The 16861-nt window shown below is 39.3% G+C and overlaps 1 protein-coding gene across 20 annotated transcripts in view; it reads left to right on the top strand.

The window, feature by feature from the left end:
• Window positions 1-16861, top strand: part of EPB41 (erythrocyte membrane protein band 4.1) — a 152743-nt gene that overhangs the window by 76214 nt on the left and 59668 nt on the right. For 19 of the 20 annotated variants that reach the window (XM_019547687.1, XM_019547686.1, XM_019547685.1 and 16 more), the window contains exons 2-6: window positions 1862-2336; window positions 4246-4476; window positions 7953-8057; window positions 12407-12449; window positions 16635-16710. In XM_019547687.1, coding sequence (XP_019403232.1) covers window positions 1869-2336; window positions 4246-4476; window positions 7953-8057; window positions 12407-12449; window positions 16635-16710 — 923 coding nt within the window. In that variant the 5' untranslated portion in view covers window positions 1862-1868. The remainder of the gene's footprint in view (window positions 1-1861; window positions 2337-4245; window positions 4477-7952; window positions 8058-12406; window positions 12450-16634; window positions 16711-16861) is intronic. The other variant, XM_019547678.1, reaches the window with a different exon arrangement.

The raw sequence follows: 16861 nt of genomic DNA, 5'->3' as shown, positions 1-16861 counted from the left end.
CGTCTTCACTTCTTCCTCTGCCTGCAGCAGCGCCTCTGACCTTGGCGGGGAGTGAGGAGGGCAGCAGTGTCCTGGATTTCCCATGGCAACCCCACACTTAGTGCCAGTAGAGGACTTCTCCATCCACTGTGTTTAGCAAGGCAGTCGTCATGAGCAGCACATTCCTGTAGAGAGAGAACTCTGGAAATCCCAGTACTGAGTTTTATGTTGGAGAATCAACATAACTTGTCTGGGAGACTTGGAATATGTAGCAAATTCTGCACCTTGGGTGTTTAGAACAGTTGGTGCATACATTACAGAGTTAACAACATTTTTAGGACAACTCTTTTGTAATAGGTGAATCGCATTCTTATGCTTTTTTTTCTGAAACATTTTGATTACTTTGGCAGCTAGTTCTAGGTAGAAAATGACTTAAAAATTAAGGACTGGGGGCAAATTCTGGTTCTGTTAAATGGCGTAATGGGGGAGCCAGCACCCTGTCTGTTTCTTGATTCTAAGAGAGAAGCTGAATAAATGTTTCGACAAGGTTTGGGCCAGTTTGGCTTGAAACAGCTTTCAGCTTGTGGTCCCTATGTAAGCAGTGATAACTTGTTACTATAGAAACATGTGATGCAACTCTCCAAGATTAGTTCTATCCCCTCTAAAGCATGATTATCTCAGACCCTTTGAATAGATAGTCTTCTCATGTGATTTGCATCGTTTTTGCATCAATGGCTAGGTTAAAGTTGAAGTAAACAGTGCATCAGATGAGCAAAATGCACTTAAAAAAAACTTCATTAGAAGAATAAATTTTATTCAGAAACTATTTTAATTTTAAATTGTGATGTTTTTACCATCCAGTGCAAGTCTCAACTTGTGTACGCTGAATTCCACAGCCTAGTAGGTTTACTTAACTGCTTAAAGGCATATATAATTAAAATAATACATCTTTTACCTGGACCTCAGTAAATACTATTCTGAGCAATTCTGAATAGTGCAGCAGTCTATCATGGTAAAGGAGATAAAGAGGATTATTTTACTGCATTTGTGTATTTTCACTGTTTAATTTACCATTAAGTTCTCTGGTCTGTTGCAGGGACACTTACTGTGGGTAGGCTATAAAATTGCTCTAAGGTTGTTTTGTTTTTTGCGGGGGGAGGGGGGTTGGTTTGTTTTGTTTTATCTCCTTGAAGACTCTTACTGATAATACAAAATGCATATTTGGGATTTTGCTTTTGAAACTTCCTATTACCAATAAAAAAGAATACTGTAATATTTCAGTAAGGGAGTATGTGGCTGCTCCAGAATTTTTTGTGCAGAATGTCACTGAGAAGTTGACTTAATGACATGCCTGTTCTCCCCTCCCTACTTTCCACAAAAATGTAGAAGCAAAAAGTTCTGTTAGAAAGTAAAAACTGACCTAAACTTAGACATGTCAGAGGAAGTTCCTACCTCCCTGACCTTGTTACTTGCTTTTGCATCTTTAAGTCTTCCACTCTTGTCATGTTTTGGCAGTAGCGCTCCTTGGTTAGCATTTTTGATTAAGTAAGAGGGCTGCAATCATCTCCATGAATTCTAAGAAATGCATGGGAAGGAAGTGACCTTTTATGCAAGAGCTGTTAACACATCTGAAACTTGTTTGGGTTTGTATAATGCCTGATATAAAAGATGTGTGAGCAGGCAGAGATCAAGGTGCTTCTATTGGAAAGATTAAGCAGTGAATGGTCAGTGGCAAATTTTTTTGTATTTGAGACGCAGCAGTCCTGAGAAGAGTGGCTGTACATAAATGGTTCTTAGTGTTTGCTCTTTGCCATGCAATGGCTTAATGCATATGTGAACCCTGAGAAAAGTTTTTCACCTTTTTTAAACTCTCTTTTTATAGCTTCATCATGACAACAGAGAAGAGCTTAGTGGCTGAGCCCGAACAGCCTAAGGAACAACAGCCAAAGGAGGAAGACGTAGCTGCTGAAACTCGTAAGCAAGAGTTTTCTTCGGAGGAAGAGGCTCCCCAACAGGCATCTGAGGGACAAAATCAGCCTGGGCAGAAGCAGAAGGCCTCCAACGGTGATACCCCCACACACGAGGACCAGAGCAAGAAAGAGCGCCGCACTTCTGAGGGTCGGGGCCTGTCACGCCTATTTTCATCGTTTCTCAAAAGACCCAAGTCTCAAGTCTCTGAAGACGACAAAGAAGCTGAAACTCCAAAGGAACCAGGTGAAGGAGGCCAGAAAGAGAGAGACTTAGGAGCCAGCCCTGATGAAGAGATTCTGTTGAAGGCTCCAATAGCTGCACCAGAGCCTGAACTGAAGACTGATCCATCTTTAGATCTTCATTCACTCAGCAGTGCAGAGACACAGGTAAGAAAACAAAAGAAAAAATGGGTAAATAACAGGTGTTATAGATTCATTTTACTTGGTTTACTAGAGAGACAGATTGTACCTAAGATTATTTGTCAAGTTAAGTAAAGTTTAGACACAGATAAAGAAGGCATTTGCTGCACCGGTAATTTGCAGAACAGTAGGTTTTGTTTGACACCAGGAAATCCTGGTGTCAAAAAAAACCCCACACCATAAAAAAGCAGGGTGGCATATGTGGTAGCAATGTGTGCTGCCTGAAACTGGAGCCTGGCTGCCTAGAGCCACAGTCCAGCTGCCAGCCAGGCTCCAGGCATGTGGATCACCACTGCTGCAGCCCAGGGAGGCTGCCAGGACCCCAGGTAAGGCCACTGGGGCCAGCACAGGTGGTCCTAGCCTGTTACAGGTTTGTGCTGCTGCTTTTTTCCCCATGGCAACCGTACACCTCTGCTCGTGGGGACATGGCCATTATGTGCATGTAAGCCCCTAGTGAAAGTTTAGGACCTCAGAGTCCTCAGCTGAGGTTACACCCTGTTTTTCTGGGGCCCCACAGATACTAACACTGAGCACTACGTGTGGGTAGACTGGGATTTTTAAAGGATTGTAAGAAAATTAGAGACCTGGTTTCCAGAAACTCTGATTTAGTTTTTAAGGCTAGATCACAAAACTTTAAAAAGGTTGATATAATTTCTACCTTAGAGATGAAAAACTGAAGCAAAGGATATAATAGACAATCAAAAGTAGCCATATGGTTTGGATCTTGGGTTTGAAATGCAGAGGTCAGGCAAAGGGTGCTTCTAGTTGGACACCTAAAAATTGATGGCCAATTACTTCTTTCTTTTTTCTTTCTTTCTGTCTTTGAGGGGAAGCCACATAGTAGGCAAGTGGTAGAGCCTGGGATGGAATTCAGCTCTCTTTAGTTTTGTCTATATGGCACAATACATTGTTATGTAAGGATGGGCTAGCTTAGGTGCCAGAGATAGTATAGCCATGTTGGTGCAGGTTAATTAGCTCCATTGAGAAACAGGGATCATTAGCTTAGTGGAACACTACATTAGCTCAGGCTCATTTTTTGCTCCGAGCTGGCTCAGGTATTTTAGCCCAGCCCTGCCCTGTGTCTTGTAAAGAAACCCTTAGGTTTCACACCACTGGCTTAAGCACTTGTTCACACTGCCTGACACTAGTGTTGCATGTCAGTGAGGTAAATATGAAGTCTACAGCCCATGTCTTTTGATTGAATTTTAGAGAAATACGAGCTCAAAGGTTAAATTATTGCCAACCCCAAGAATTCTGTCCCACTTCTGTGAGAATATTCTGTGTACATAAATACTAAAGCGTGCACTGTTTTCATGCAAGTGTGACAGTCTGTTATTTTAATACGTGAGTAAGCTAATTTGCCGGCTGCCTTGCCTGCAAGATTCAGTTTCAGGTAGGGGAAGAATCTGACACATCTTAAATGAGATGCCACTAACGGATTATGAAGACCTGCACAGTTTAATCAATCCTCTTTTCTTTTGTGCTTTGATAATTTCAGTCAATCACAGTAACTATTAGTGTATCATTAGATTTCAGAACTAACACCCAGTTGAACTCTTCTATATTCAACTTGTGTCAGAGCTATTGTTTCAGGTACTTTGCTCAGGGAGATGGTACTACATTGATTTACATTTCAGTTATTTTCAACTAGCAGGGGCAGAAATATAATTCAAGGGAAAAAGTATAGATTAGAGAGAGCAGGTTACAGGCTTGGAGAAAAGCACTGGTGGTCTGAACTCCTGAGAACTGAGCCAGTTTGATCTCTGGTGGATTTTAATTACCTAAAGTTACATCTGTTCAATCAATATGCTGTTTGTATGACACTACTTGCTTGAAACATTTAAGTAATAGATTTGCGTGTATTGTGGGGTTTCAGCCTGCTCAGGAGGACAGAAAAGAAGATCAGGACCCAGACATCAAAGACCTTGAGATTAAGGAAGACGGCAGTGTGCAGGAAGAGTGTTCCAGGGCAGAGGTGAAAAGAGAGAACCCGGAGACAAAGGCAGACAAAGACTTAAAGGCCACCCAGAGAACAGTGAAAAGACACAGAAACATGCACTGCAAAGTTACTTTGCTGGATGACACCATTTTTGAGTGTACTATGGATGTAAGTGCTTTTGTTCTTTCAGAATATACAGATGGGAGAAGCTGCAAGTTGCACATAAATAAGGGTCTAATAGCATGTCAGTGAAGTGAACGGCAAAACTTTGTTGGAGAAGAATCGTACTATAATACTTATTTACAAGGTACAAAAAATGGTCTGACACTTTGGAAATTACAAAAAAAGAAAAAAGTTCTTGCCTAGTTGAAGGCATTTAAAAAAACCCATTATCATCAGTCTCCCCCCTCCTCCCCCCCAGCTCTTGATGTTTCAGACTACAGTTAGATTTTGATATCCTACTAAGGTTCAACTATATGTCTAAATATTTTCTGGCTTTTGGTCAAACAATGTGTATTGTCAGCTGGTTTTATGTGCTTTGGCAAGCTTTTCTCTCAGCTCAGAATAGCTTAGAAATATAAGATTACATTGCTGCTGACTAATAACCAGAGAACAATTTCAGCAAAGCTCATCACAGAAAAAATTTAGATTGCTTCCACATGAACTTTTGCCAAAATATTGTTTGTGGTCCTTTTCTTTTAATCAAATTCCTCCTGTTTATACACATCAGATCTTGAAAGACTTAGCTGAGATGCTTACTAGGCATAACTCTTTCATTTATTTATTCTCACATCAATGTTTATAGGAATTCTTACTGAATGGTTACAGTAGTATTGCTGGCAGTCCACACATGCTCTTGACTTAGCCCTCATGAGGCAGTAGGCTGTTTTTAAATACCCGCTAACAGAATTGATGGCCCACAAGGCATTTTGTGTTTTCACATAAAAAAAAAAATCATAGCAAAATGACAATTTTTTGCATATTGTTGAATATGTTTGCACTAAACAGCAATAGAATTTAGAATCCACATCACAGCAACTCCAGTCGTTCTGTAATGCTGTCTGAATATTTTTGGTTTTACATTATTTTTATTATATACTATTTCATCAGCTGACCCACTGTGACAGAGGTAAAACATTTATCAGAGATCTCTACCTCAATCTCTGAATATTTGGCCCAAATGTTAAAGAATCAGATCTTTAGCACTTGAGATTTCATGAATGTGTTAAAATCTGAATCTGCTAGTTAAGTTAAGATTACAGAATTACAGATGCCCATTTGTGGTCTGTTTGAGTCCTGGGGTTTTTTGTGCAAAGCAATTCCTTGGATGTACAAATAGATCACTGTATCAGTGTTTGTAATACTGATGCTGTTGGTTTTGCATAGAATTGGCTACTTAAATTTTAGCACTGGATCATCAGTTTTTAGGGTATGTGTGGGTCATAAAGGTGGGGGTTTTAAATGAGCACAACCTATAAAGACCTTGGTTATAAAGATGACATCCATAGGAAAGAAACTTCAAGCATTGTGGCTGAGCAGTGGGTTCAGTACTGCTGCCCTGGACAGCGTGTTATTTTTACGTTTCATATACCACTGCCTGGAGCTGTGCTTGGTTGGTTGTTTTTAAAAAAATTATATTTCCTCGTGATTTCTGCCTCCTCCTTAACTTGTATGATCGGTTGATGATAGCATGAGGCAGTATGACAGCTGCTATAATCTCACCCTGGGTAACAAGGTAAATCTATTCCACTATATGGCTCAGAAAATTATGGTAAAGTTAAAGATCAGATTGTATAACACTCTCTTCTGTGTAAACATATATTGATGCAGCTACCCCCATTGTCTTTACCTCCAACATAATCTCACCAGTTTGTGAGAAACCAGTTAAAATTTATATGGGGAAGAGTTGCGAAGGTGTGGCTGAGTAAATCAGTGCAAAATGCCTTCAGGAAGAATAAACTTCTCCAACACTTCTTTCTAAACTGTTGGTCAGAAAGTAGAATTTTGATTCCCTCCAACATCTCTCTATTTTTCAATTGTTTTAGTTCCAATTCTTTAAAAAATAACCTGAGCAGTATATTTTTTCAAGTAAGCTATATACTCTCAAGGGCTCACTGGCATTAATTTTGAAGGAGGGATGTTTCTTTGATCACCAGTACATATGAGCACTCAGTAATAATACTTAACAAAAAACAATGGGCAGGACTAAATAAAAAGAAAAAAGGCAGAAAGCTTTCATCAGCAAATTTGTTTTGCCTTAGTGGGGGCGTAGATTTTTTCAGTTCCTAAAAATCTTTCCTTTTCATCAGAGCCTCCACCAGACTGAGATGTTTCTGGTAATAGTTTTATGCTCTGGACAGGTTTCCTTTGTACTGTACTATAAAAGGACTCTTATTCCTATGCAGACAGAGTTTGTCCATTTTTTTTGTTCCTGCAGAATATCTGAAGGAGTGTTGGCCAAATGCTTTCATAGACCAGAAAAGAGTGAGGTGAATAGTAGCTATTGGAGTATAGAGGGAGCAAAATTTTAGCAATAGTGTTTGATCCCAAGAGCAAAGTAGGAATTTTTCAGGCAAGGCTGCTACAATCATGAAGCTGAAGTCTGAAAAATGTTTGCTGCTCCTGTGATTTGCCAAGTAATGGCTCTACCCCTGGAGCTGTAAATCCTTTTACAGCTTGAACAGCTGTTCCCTCTCTGCCAGTCTGTTTCCGTCTCAAAATATCCGAGGTTCAAATTATCTAGATGTCCATTATTTCTGTAGACTATTTGCTGGAATTTAGTAGTTAGGTCTAATCCATATGCATTTTTCTCAGTCTCACAATTTTCATTCATTTTTGCTGCATGAACATATTGTACCATTGAAAGTAGTTTTAAATAGTCAAATAATTACAATATTTTAAGAGTGCAACCTGTACTCTGCATGTCCTCATGCTGAAAATGCTGTTATGCTGAAAGCCTTAAGTAGAAAACCTCCGTGGAACATTACATTTATGTAATACTTCACTTCTAGAATTAATTCTAAACAGATGAATATTCTCCTTTTTATAAAGGAGTTCTCAGACATGGGCGTTGTGCCTTGTCCATCCCAGCAATTGCAAATAGTTTTGGAACCCAGAGGTCATACTCCTTTGCTCAAACCAGCAGAGCATACTGCCTCTGAAAAAACAAGCATGTCAGAATAAAAAGTTCAGATAAAACAGAAATCTATCTGGTCATCACTTAATGAATATCTATTTGTTTTAGCATTTTTATACTGGTACCTATCACTGAAGTGAGAGCATTTTCTTGCAGCATTTTTTCAAAAAAACCTTTAGCTACACAATGCTCTGCATAACCATTTTTCAGGTAGTAGGGTGAGGCACAGATGAAGTGACCTTTAGGACAGTGAGTAAAAGGTTTGGCATTATCTTCTTTTATTCTAAATACTTTCTTTTTTCATACCAGCCATGCTTTGCATTGTTAGAATCTGATTCTACTGGCCCAAAAGAAATACCTCAGCCATAAATTGCTGAGGTGGTATGAATTGGAGTTTTGGAGCTATTTTAATGCTCAGAAATATGTTCAGGAGTTCTCTGACTTCTGTGGGGTGGCAGGGGAAAGGCTTAAGATGGTGCATAATATGGAATCTTTTGGTTGTCTGCAGAAACATGCCAAGGGACAGGATCTGCTAAGAAAAGTATGTGAACACCTCAATCTTTTGGAAGAAGACTACTTTGGACTCGCCATATGGGACTCTCCAACTGCCAAGGTAAGCAAATGCTTGTTGAATTACAAGCCACAACCAATGGTTAACTTTGTCCTGATTTGAACAACTTGTCAAGAAAATGTATAAATGTTCTAAATTGGGGCTGTTGCATCTATGGCCATGTCATCCAGCCTATGGGGTTTTTGGAGGGGCTGAGACTTCAGGAATGGGCCTGTGGCTTAATTCCTGGTCCCACTGGGGACGCATTTCAGGGTGGTAGGCCAGTGATGGCTGTGTCAGCCCTGCTGCCACTTACCTTGCCACTGGAGATGGGTCCGGATCTGGCCTGCAAGGTGCTCTGTCATCTCAACCCAGCTCAAGGGACCAAATGAGTTTAATGCTTCTAAAATAAAAATAATTTATCTATAATTTGATTTTTTTTTTTCTCTCGAAGTGCTGACAAACTGCATTTTAAGGGGTAATGATTGGGAGTAAAACAGAATTATCTTCTATAAAATAGTACAATGTGTGGTTTGCTAGTGGTGGAAGCAAAGCAAACTTGGGGTAAAATGTATTTTAATGAAACCACATGCAGAAATAGCTTATATTCTGGTCCTTAATAAAAATACTGTTGTTGACTTGTAAAGCTACAACAGAGGACTTAAGAGTTCCAGCTGTTCACGAGTACCAGGGAAAACAAGTTTTTCTTTCCATCAAAAAAACCCCCAACAAATGTGTTATGGTGAATGTAATGGATAAAGCAAGGGTGTAAAAATCTAAGCTATGGAAGCAGGCCATGAACCCTGAAGGATTTGGGGGAAAATTTCTCCCTGATGAGTGAGTTCCATGTATTTATTGAGGACGGTATGCCGAGCAACAACAAGCAGTAAAAATTGGTTGTATTTTACAGATAATTAAGCCTATAGGATTTGACTGTGCGTTTACAAGTCAAGAATATGTAGAATGGATTCTTCTTTCTCCAAAGATGCCTCTGTTTTTAGCATTTTTTCCCCCCATAACTGATGCTTCTGTCACTGCCATAACTGTGATATGGGTTTAATCTCAGGCTTGTTTTATTTTACTCTGCCTGGGCAATCTCCTTGTCTAGCATCATGGATATTCTTCTAATGTATGTCTAAATGAACTAGTCAATTAGTATATGAATGGCAACAACTTATTCCCTGAGCCCTGCTGTTTTGCTGCACCATGCTAGCTGCTTCAGCTGTATGGGGAAGACAAAAAGGAAGACCTGTAAGTGGTTCAAGACTTAATTTCTTTGTACATTCACCACAGAAGAAACCCCCTGTCGAGTTGCATATGTAAATTCCACACCTGCTGTGTGCATCAGTGAGGGGAAAGAGTTTAGGAAATGTGTAGAGGTATCATTAGACTGTAGGATATACCTAATTTCTGCAGAAACCAGACATGAAAAATATGTATGGATGAAAACAGACAGTTACTTGATTCAAAGTGTGGAAAGTGTTGCTCTTTTTTGAGAACTTTTCAGAATGGGAAAACATATCATAGCAGAGTTGCAGAAATTTCTTCAGCCTTTTTGTAAGGTCTGGTAAGAGGTAATTTGGGATTAATGTTTCAGGCTGCAGCTTGTCTTTGACAGAAGGGATAGAAAATACCAGAAGTGTGTAATTTTAAGAAATATGTTGCTTTTAGTGTGTTTGCTGGGTAGAAAAGACGTTTTTGATACTGAAACTTATGCAGTGTAATTTTCCTATTGGCACTTTAACATCCTGTGTATCTTTTTAATAACCCAGAGTGCCTGACAGAAATGTTAACTGCAGCTTTATTCAGGCAAGAACTCAGTCCCCAGATATGTTGAATTCAGATCAGTGGCTGACTTCAGCATTGAACCCAAGACCTATTGTAACTTAATATTCTGACTACCTGTTTGTTACATATAATGCAGTTGCTTATGATGAGAAGGGTTATTATGGTGGGAAGAAGTAGCTAAATCATTAGAACATAATATTTGTAAATTTTCTTATGGGTAATGAAGTATAGTTGTTCATATCAGCTGATGCCTGGGCTTGGTCTTCATTGGTTTTGATGTACTTCCTTGTATTTGCAGTGTGATTTTTTTTTTTTTTTGTTTTTCTTCCAGTTATGCAGTATGAGCTGTTTCATTCCATATTTGTTAAGTGAAATCTACTGTATGCAAAGAATTTCATAAGAGATCTCCAGGACAAAAACATCAAGCTGTTCATGCCAAGACTTTTCACTATTGCATTTTTGTGTTGGAGAAACACATATCTGGCAATTATCTAACCTTGTTACTCTCGAGAACTGACAGATAGAGTGTCTTTTTGTATCTGTCACTTGAGTTGAGGAGGCTTTCTGAGGTTTGGGACAGGAAAACTGGAGGAATACCAATTTCACTGCCTTCAGTAAAAAAGCAAAATTATGCATATGCTTGTTTTTTCCATTTGAAGTCAAAATGTGAGGTTGAGGTTTTAATTTCTTAATGATTACAGTGAGCCAAGGAAACACCCTGAGTAGCAAACTTCTGAGTCACAAACATTTATTGTCACTTAAAACAAAGATTGACATAGTTAAACAGCTGCTGAAGTTTTAATCCTTGTCTGAAATAATCTGTTCCTGTTCGCAACCCCCATTTGCTTTATTAGAAGATTGCCTTGTATAAGCTTTGTCTTACTGGAAAGAAAACTGCCAAGCATAAAATTCCTTCCTTGCCTTACAGTACTCTTTGAGGGGGGAAAAAAAGCTGCCACTTCATTGTTTTGATTTATCAGCTGAAAGTGTTCTTAATTCAAGGCCCCACCAAGTCAACTTCTGAACCTCCTTCAAAATTATGGCAAGGGCTGGAAGTGCGTATGTGTGTGTAAAATAAACGTAGGCAAAATATTATACCTGGATATTCCTACCTTTTTACTTTGGAAATAAACCAACCATGCCCCCAAGGAAGAGCATTTTCCCACACTGGAAAATCAGATGGTAAAAGTGAATAGAGTGACTGTTAAGCACTGAAGGAGTGTGCACTAGAGTTGATACTACTCTGAAAGAGAGAATTGTTTTCTACTGATTCATGACACAGCATTGGATAAAAGTATCATTAATTACTGAACTCTTCATTGTCTGTTGGATTAGGCAGACAGGATGCATTCCATGAATGCATGACTGCACGGGGGCTGTGTTTGGGTTGACCTAACTGGCCCTTTTCTCCCTGGGGTAACTGAACATTGGTAGCATCAGCACTTAGATAAAAAGCTGCTCCGTTTACTACACAGTATATCTGGCTTATGCACCCTTCTGCATGCATGTCAGCTTTACTTTTACAAGTTGGAAGGGGCAGAGTGCTTATTTAACACATTTAATTTAAACCTAACTACAGTTGTACCAGTAATTTATGAAGCTAAAAACCCTTTAGGTTAAGATGAGCTCAGAAGGCTCAGCAGGTTAAGCATACTAGTCTTTCACCTCAGAAGACCTAGGCTTTCAAATCCTGCTTAGTTCACATGAAAATGAATGTGGTAGTCTCATTCTAGCCCCTAGAGGAAAACGATAAACATTGCATTGCCTCCATACATCATGGTAAAAGTTGAGGGCTTCTGTTAAAGAGGAATTCAGGATTGAGGTGCTGAAAGGGTTATGATCAGGCATTGGTAGGACTGACAGCATCAGTTTTTCCCCTTCCCTAACCCCTCTTCCCAAAAAGCATACTAATTTCAGGCAACTAGAGAAACTGAAATTTTTTTCTTAATATATGTGTAATCTCTTACAGTACTTGAAAACTTCAACCACTACTTTTTGAACATTTTACCAATGCTTTTCCCTTCTATGAGTTGGCCCTACACTTTTTATGCTGTAATCAGATTTTCATAAGGAGTCCAGTGAGTGATATGTCAGAAAATTATACTTCATGACTGCATCAGAGCGTATCTTCATAATGGTGAAAATTGCAGTGTTCTGCACCTCTAGGTCCACAGAGAGAGAGCGCTTCCCTTGGAAAATATTGTTTTCTTGTTCAAGACCATAGTAAGAATTCAAATGAATGGAGCTTTGGGTATACTAGTTTTATTGCCCTTTCAATCTCAATTCATCTTGTATGCAGTGTATATGCACTAGTTTGTCCTACTGGGACAAAAATTGTGGATATGAATTCTGCTACTGCCCTTCATTCCATCCTTTCCACTCTGAAGCAATTGTAGAAAATGGTGGGATTATAACATCAAACATGAATTTGAGCCAGTAGGCTGGCGTGAGTATGCTGAAAAAATGGAGGATATCGAGGTTGTATGAATTGTGTTAGTTATATGGTATGTGCATGCATTGCAACAGCCAGCTCCATTCATATTGGCAGATGCTTTTTATCTAAATGCTGTGGTGTTCATATAATATGTGTCAATCTGAATATATATGCTTTTCTGTTCTTACAGACATGGCTGGATCCTGCCAAGGAGATAAAAAAACAGGTGCATGGTAAGTGGATTGAGTTAATTTTTTTTTCTGCATTGTTTTCCTTCCCACTGTAGATATTTATAGACTTGGCACATAATCTAGAGAACCCCTGAGGACTAGCTAGAGTTCACGTAAGAATATTTGGCAGGGACCAGCACCAGTTCAGACAGCACATACTTTCTTGTAGTTTACACTTAATGATTTGCGGCTCTTAAGAACAACAGTGGCATTTTTTCACAATGAAGGATCATGTCCAGTAGGCAGACAAATACTAGACCATGACACTGTAATCCAGAAATAAATGGATCTTTAATCTGACATTATGAGAGGGAGGGGGAACTAATTAAAGATAATAGGGGACATGGGGAAGGGGCAAATAAAGTTGCATGCTGTAGTAAACTTCTCTGAATACTTCTGGACAACTCTGGTGTCCAGAAATACTGCAAGTGACTTCAGTGGGGTCAGAATAAATAACTGATGCTATAATACAACCGCACTGTGAAGTCTACTAATAGGCTTGCTTTTCTCCAAAGAAAAATGCCAGGAAACTGAAAGAAGTAGTTAGCGGTGTTAGTTTAAAGTCAAGCAGGAGGGAAGGGCACCTTAGAGACTAACCTGCAGGGCTGTGTGAAGCTTCGGTCCCTGATTCGATTCAGCGGAGATTTGGCCCAATTCAGTGGCTGAATCTCCGAATCCAGATTGAATCAGGAGACCCTTTAATCTCTCCGAATTGAATCAGAATCGTCTGAATTGATTCGGAAAGATTCGGACATTGGCAGCAGACCTGGAAGTGGATCAGAAGCACTTCCAGGTCTGCCGGTAAGCATCTGGAGGGGGCCCTGTGCCACCCGCTCCATGACTGGTGCCTCCTGGGTCTGGGGGGGGTACCTGGAGTCCTCCTGTGGCCCCCTGCGTACTCCCCCGTGGACCTGAAAGTGGACTGGAAATACTTCCAGTCCACTTCTGGGTTCACTATCGAGCATGTGGGGGCCCCTTCGCACTCCTGTGGGATGCTCCATCTGCCCCAGCATTGCAGCATTCACAAGCTGCGCCTGGTACCTCGAGGTGTATAGAAGAAACATTTAAAGCTGTGTCTATGGCCAAATCACTGATTCTCTGAATCGGCATCGAATCTTCAGATTCGGATTTGGATGAATTGAATTGGGGAAAGTGATCTGAATCAACAAATCAAATCCCTGTCGGATACAGGCCAAATCCAAATCTGAATCTAATATGGTCTGGTTTGCGCACCCGTACTAACCTGTTCAGAAAGAGATAAGCTTTGTAGGTGACAGCTTGCTTCATCAGCCCTGTCTTTTGCCTGAAAGCATTGAAAGTAAAATTCTAATCTGTGTTAGGCTTAAGGGGAAGAAAGGAGAGGAAGAGGAGAGATTTCAGCATAGCTGTGAACTGAAGACGCTCTTTATATGGTGTGAAAGGAAAAAACCCCATTTGGTTTGATAAAAGAATAGGCCAGGGAAAGCTTGTCTCTCCAATCATCTGTTCCTTTTTAGAAGCTACATAAGGAATTGTTTGCTCAGGGCTTTGGCTGCTTTTACCTCTGTCATACCAAAGATGAATGTTTGTCAAATGATTACAGTGGGACAAGTGCAAAATCCTGTATAGAGCTAACATTAAAAGGAGATCTCTGTTTCATTAATTTGATTAAGGTGACCAATTTAAAAGAGTTTTCATGAAAATGGTATGATTAGGATAGTGTTGTGATAGTGTTATAGCCCTGAATGTCCAGAAAAAAGCACGAGGCAAGCATTTTGTTGGTAATATCTTTTATTGGACTGACATAGACAAGTTTTTGGGTATCACTGTGCTCTTCCTTGGGTCTTTGTGGGGTGGAGGGAAAAGAAACAAAGCAGGGCTAAAGAGCAGATTAGAAAAAGGCTTGTGCAAAACTCCATATATAAGTAAAAGCAGAATATAAGAGGTATTATCAGGTAGCCAACACATCAGAAATGCAGTAGAAAGGGTCACCTACATAGAAGAGCAAGCCTATTCAACGGGGATAGATTATAAAGGGCCATGAAGTCAGTGTATCTGTTAAGTCCCTGATTCTTAGTGTCCAGTAAGCTAACAAATTTTTGTTCCTAAGGCCATCTTTTGAAAGTATTTTGTAAATTTCCCTTGAGCACAAGGACTTGAAAGGTCAGAAAGAGAGTATGTTGTTTGGTTTTTTGTTTTTTTTTTAAAATGTTCTCAGACCTTTGTTCTAGTGTCCCTATCCTTTATCTTCTTTTCTTTGTTTGTTCTGGTGTGTAATTTTTTTCTAGTTCACTCACATATCTTCCATGTGGGCATTTGGTACCCTGGATGAGGTATGCCATGTTCTGGGATAGATGTGTAGGTTCCATGGATTTATGGTAAAGGCAGGGTTTCTTCCACTACCAGCCTGCTGACCAGCAGGGAATTTGCTTCTGATGAGGAGCTGGGCAGAATTAGGGGGCTATCTGAATGCCAGGAGTGGTGGGGGTGCTGGGATTTTTTCTCTCTAGTTAAAAGGGGTTGCTCTTTGTAATACATTTCTCGTCTCTGTTAGCTGCTGATAACATCTCCAGCTTTTAATTACATATGGAGTTTTGCACAAGCCTTAATTTTTATCTGCTCTTCAGCTCTGTTGTCTACTTCCTCTCCCCACCCCTGATCTGAGGAAGAACACAATGGTACCTGAAAGCTTGTGTTATGTTCCTTCCAATGATACAGACGGTCCAATAAAAGATATCACACAGAAAAATCCTCACCTCTTGCATGATTTAAGATACAGACTCATATCACGGGATGATCCTTTTCACCATATAGGCCCAGTAAGCTTATCTATGTATCTCCCTTATAGCAGACAATCACTCAGATTTGCCCTTGAATAATTTGGGTATTTCTGGGACCATACAGTGGAAATGGCAGATTTTGTCATTAACTCCAATTGTAATGTTGTATAAAAGGCAGTTTTGTAAAAGTAGTGGGTTTTTTTATGGCTTCCTTCTCTATTTGAGGTTTATTAAATCTCTTAGGAAGTCGAACAGTGAGCTTTGTTTCCTTGATTTTAAATATCATTTTAACCTAACAGGGTATATGGTACAGAGTAAAGTAGTTCTATTTTTATTAGGTTTTTTAGAAACTTTAGAAATTACTCCTAGTATATTCCATGCCTCTGCTCTGGTCAGTTATCTGAAGGTAAATGTGCCTGTCATCTCCAAGAAAAAAAAGGTGTCTTCATTTTTAACACATGAAAACATTTTCAGGTACCAAAAGGCATAGTGGCTTTTATTCTTTCTAAAGACAGAGTAATGGTGCGGTTAGTTTCAACTTTAGCATCTTACTTATATATAGCATCATAATTATACTGTTACATTAATATGTGCATCACATTTGTTATTTTCAATTTAAAGATGTACCTGTATGCTCCCTTACATCATGGTGGGCTGTATTTTTGTATGAATGTTTAGTTTTGTATCATTACTCACGGTAGTTTGCTCAATAGTGGCTGATCTTACATTTTAAATACAATTACAATGGCTATAGAAATCAGGAGTAAGTTCTGTTGGAAGGTGCTACCATAAGCTTCATAGCACATCTATATTAAAGCATTTTAGTCTTGACCTGCAAAACCCTTGCTGTCCTAGCTGTGGGTGTTTTTTAGAGACTGGAATTTGTACTGAATTTATATGATGTTTGTGTTGTGTGGGCCAAACTCTTATTAGGTAGCTGAAGGCACTAAGCATGCCTCTCCCCAAGGGAGGTTGGAAACTTGGATGTTTAGTAGTGAAATATTAACTCATTAATCGCACCACTGTTTGATCTCTGTTTATACCTCATTGCCTCCTTCGTTCCTTTTATAGAGGTAATAAAGTGTTTTATGAGGAATAGGTCCTAAAGCAAATTAATTCAGAATTTAATATGATCTGTGATGTCTTTCACATGAATGGTCTTATCCTTACTCTGGTCTGCTTGCCTGCTTCCTTAGGGGAAGTACTTGAAACCTAAGTTATGTTAAGTGAGAACAAATTGGGGATTTTACCACTGCTACAAAAGCAGTGTTCTTGCAGCCAATGATTAATTTAGTAGACAGTATTAAAAACATTGAAAGTTGCATGGTTTGTTTTACTTGGAAAGCCCAAGTAGATATTCAGAACTTTCATAAGACTTGAGTATTGTGAAGCTTTTTTTTTTTCAAAACTTGTTTGCTTCTAATTACAGGAGGTCCCTGGGACTTTACATTCAATGTGAAGTTTTATCCACCAGACCCAGCACAACTAACAGAAGATATAACAAGGTAAAGATGGATACCATTGCCTGTTAATTTTGCTAATTGAGTAATTGGCTCACTTAATAAGTATGGTGGGAGCTTTTAGAAAGCACTAAGAGAGAACAAACTATTTGAACACTGTAGCTAAATGTGAAGATCCAGTTGTGGGGTTCTTCCT

The sequence above is a fragment of the Crocodylus porosus genome, unplaced genomic scaffold, assembly GCF_001723895.1.
Source record: "Crocodylus porosus isolate Cpor-Errol unplaced genomic scaffold, CroPor_comp1, whole genome shotgun sequence".
NCBI lineage: Eukaryota > Metazoa > Chordata > Crocodylia > Crocodylidae > Crocodylus > Crocodylus porosus.
The sequence above is the reverse complement of the archived record's forward strand: the minus strand, read 5'-3'. Positions and strand labels throughout refer to the sequence as shown.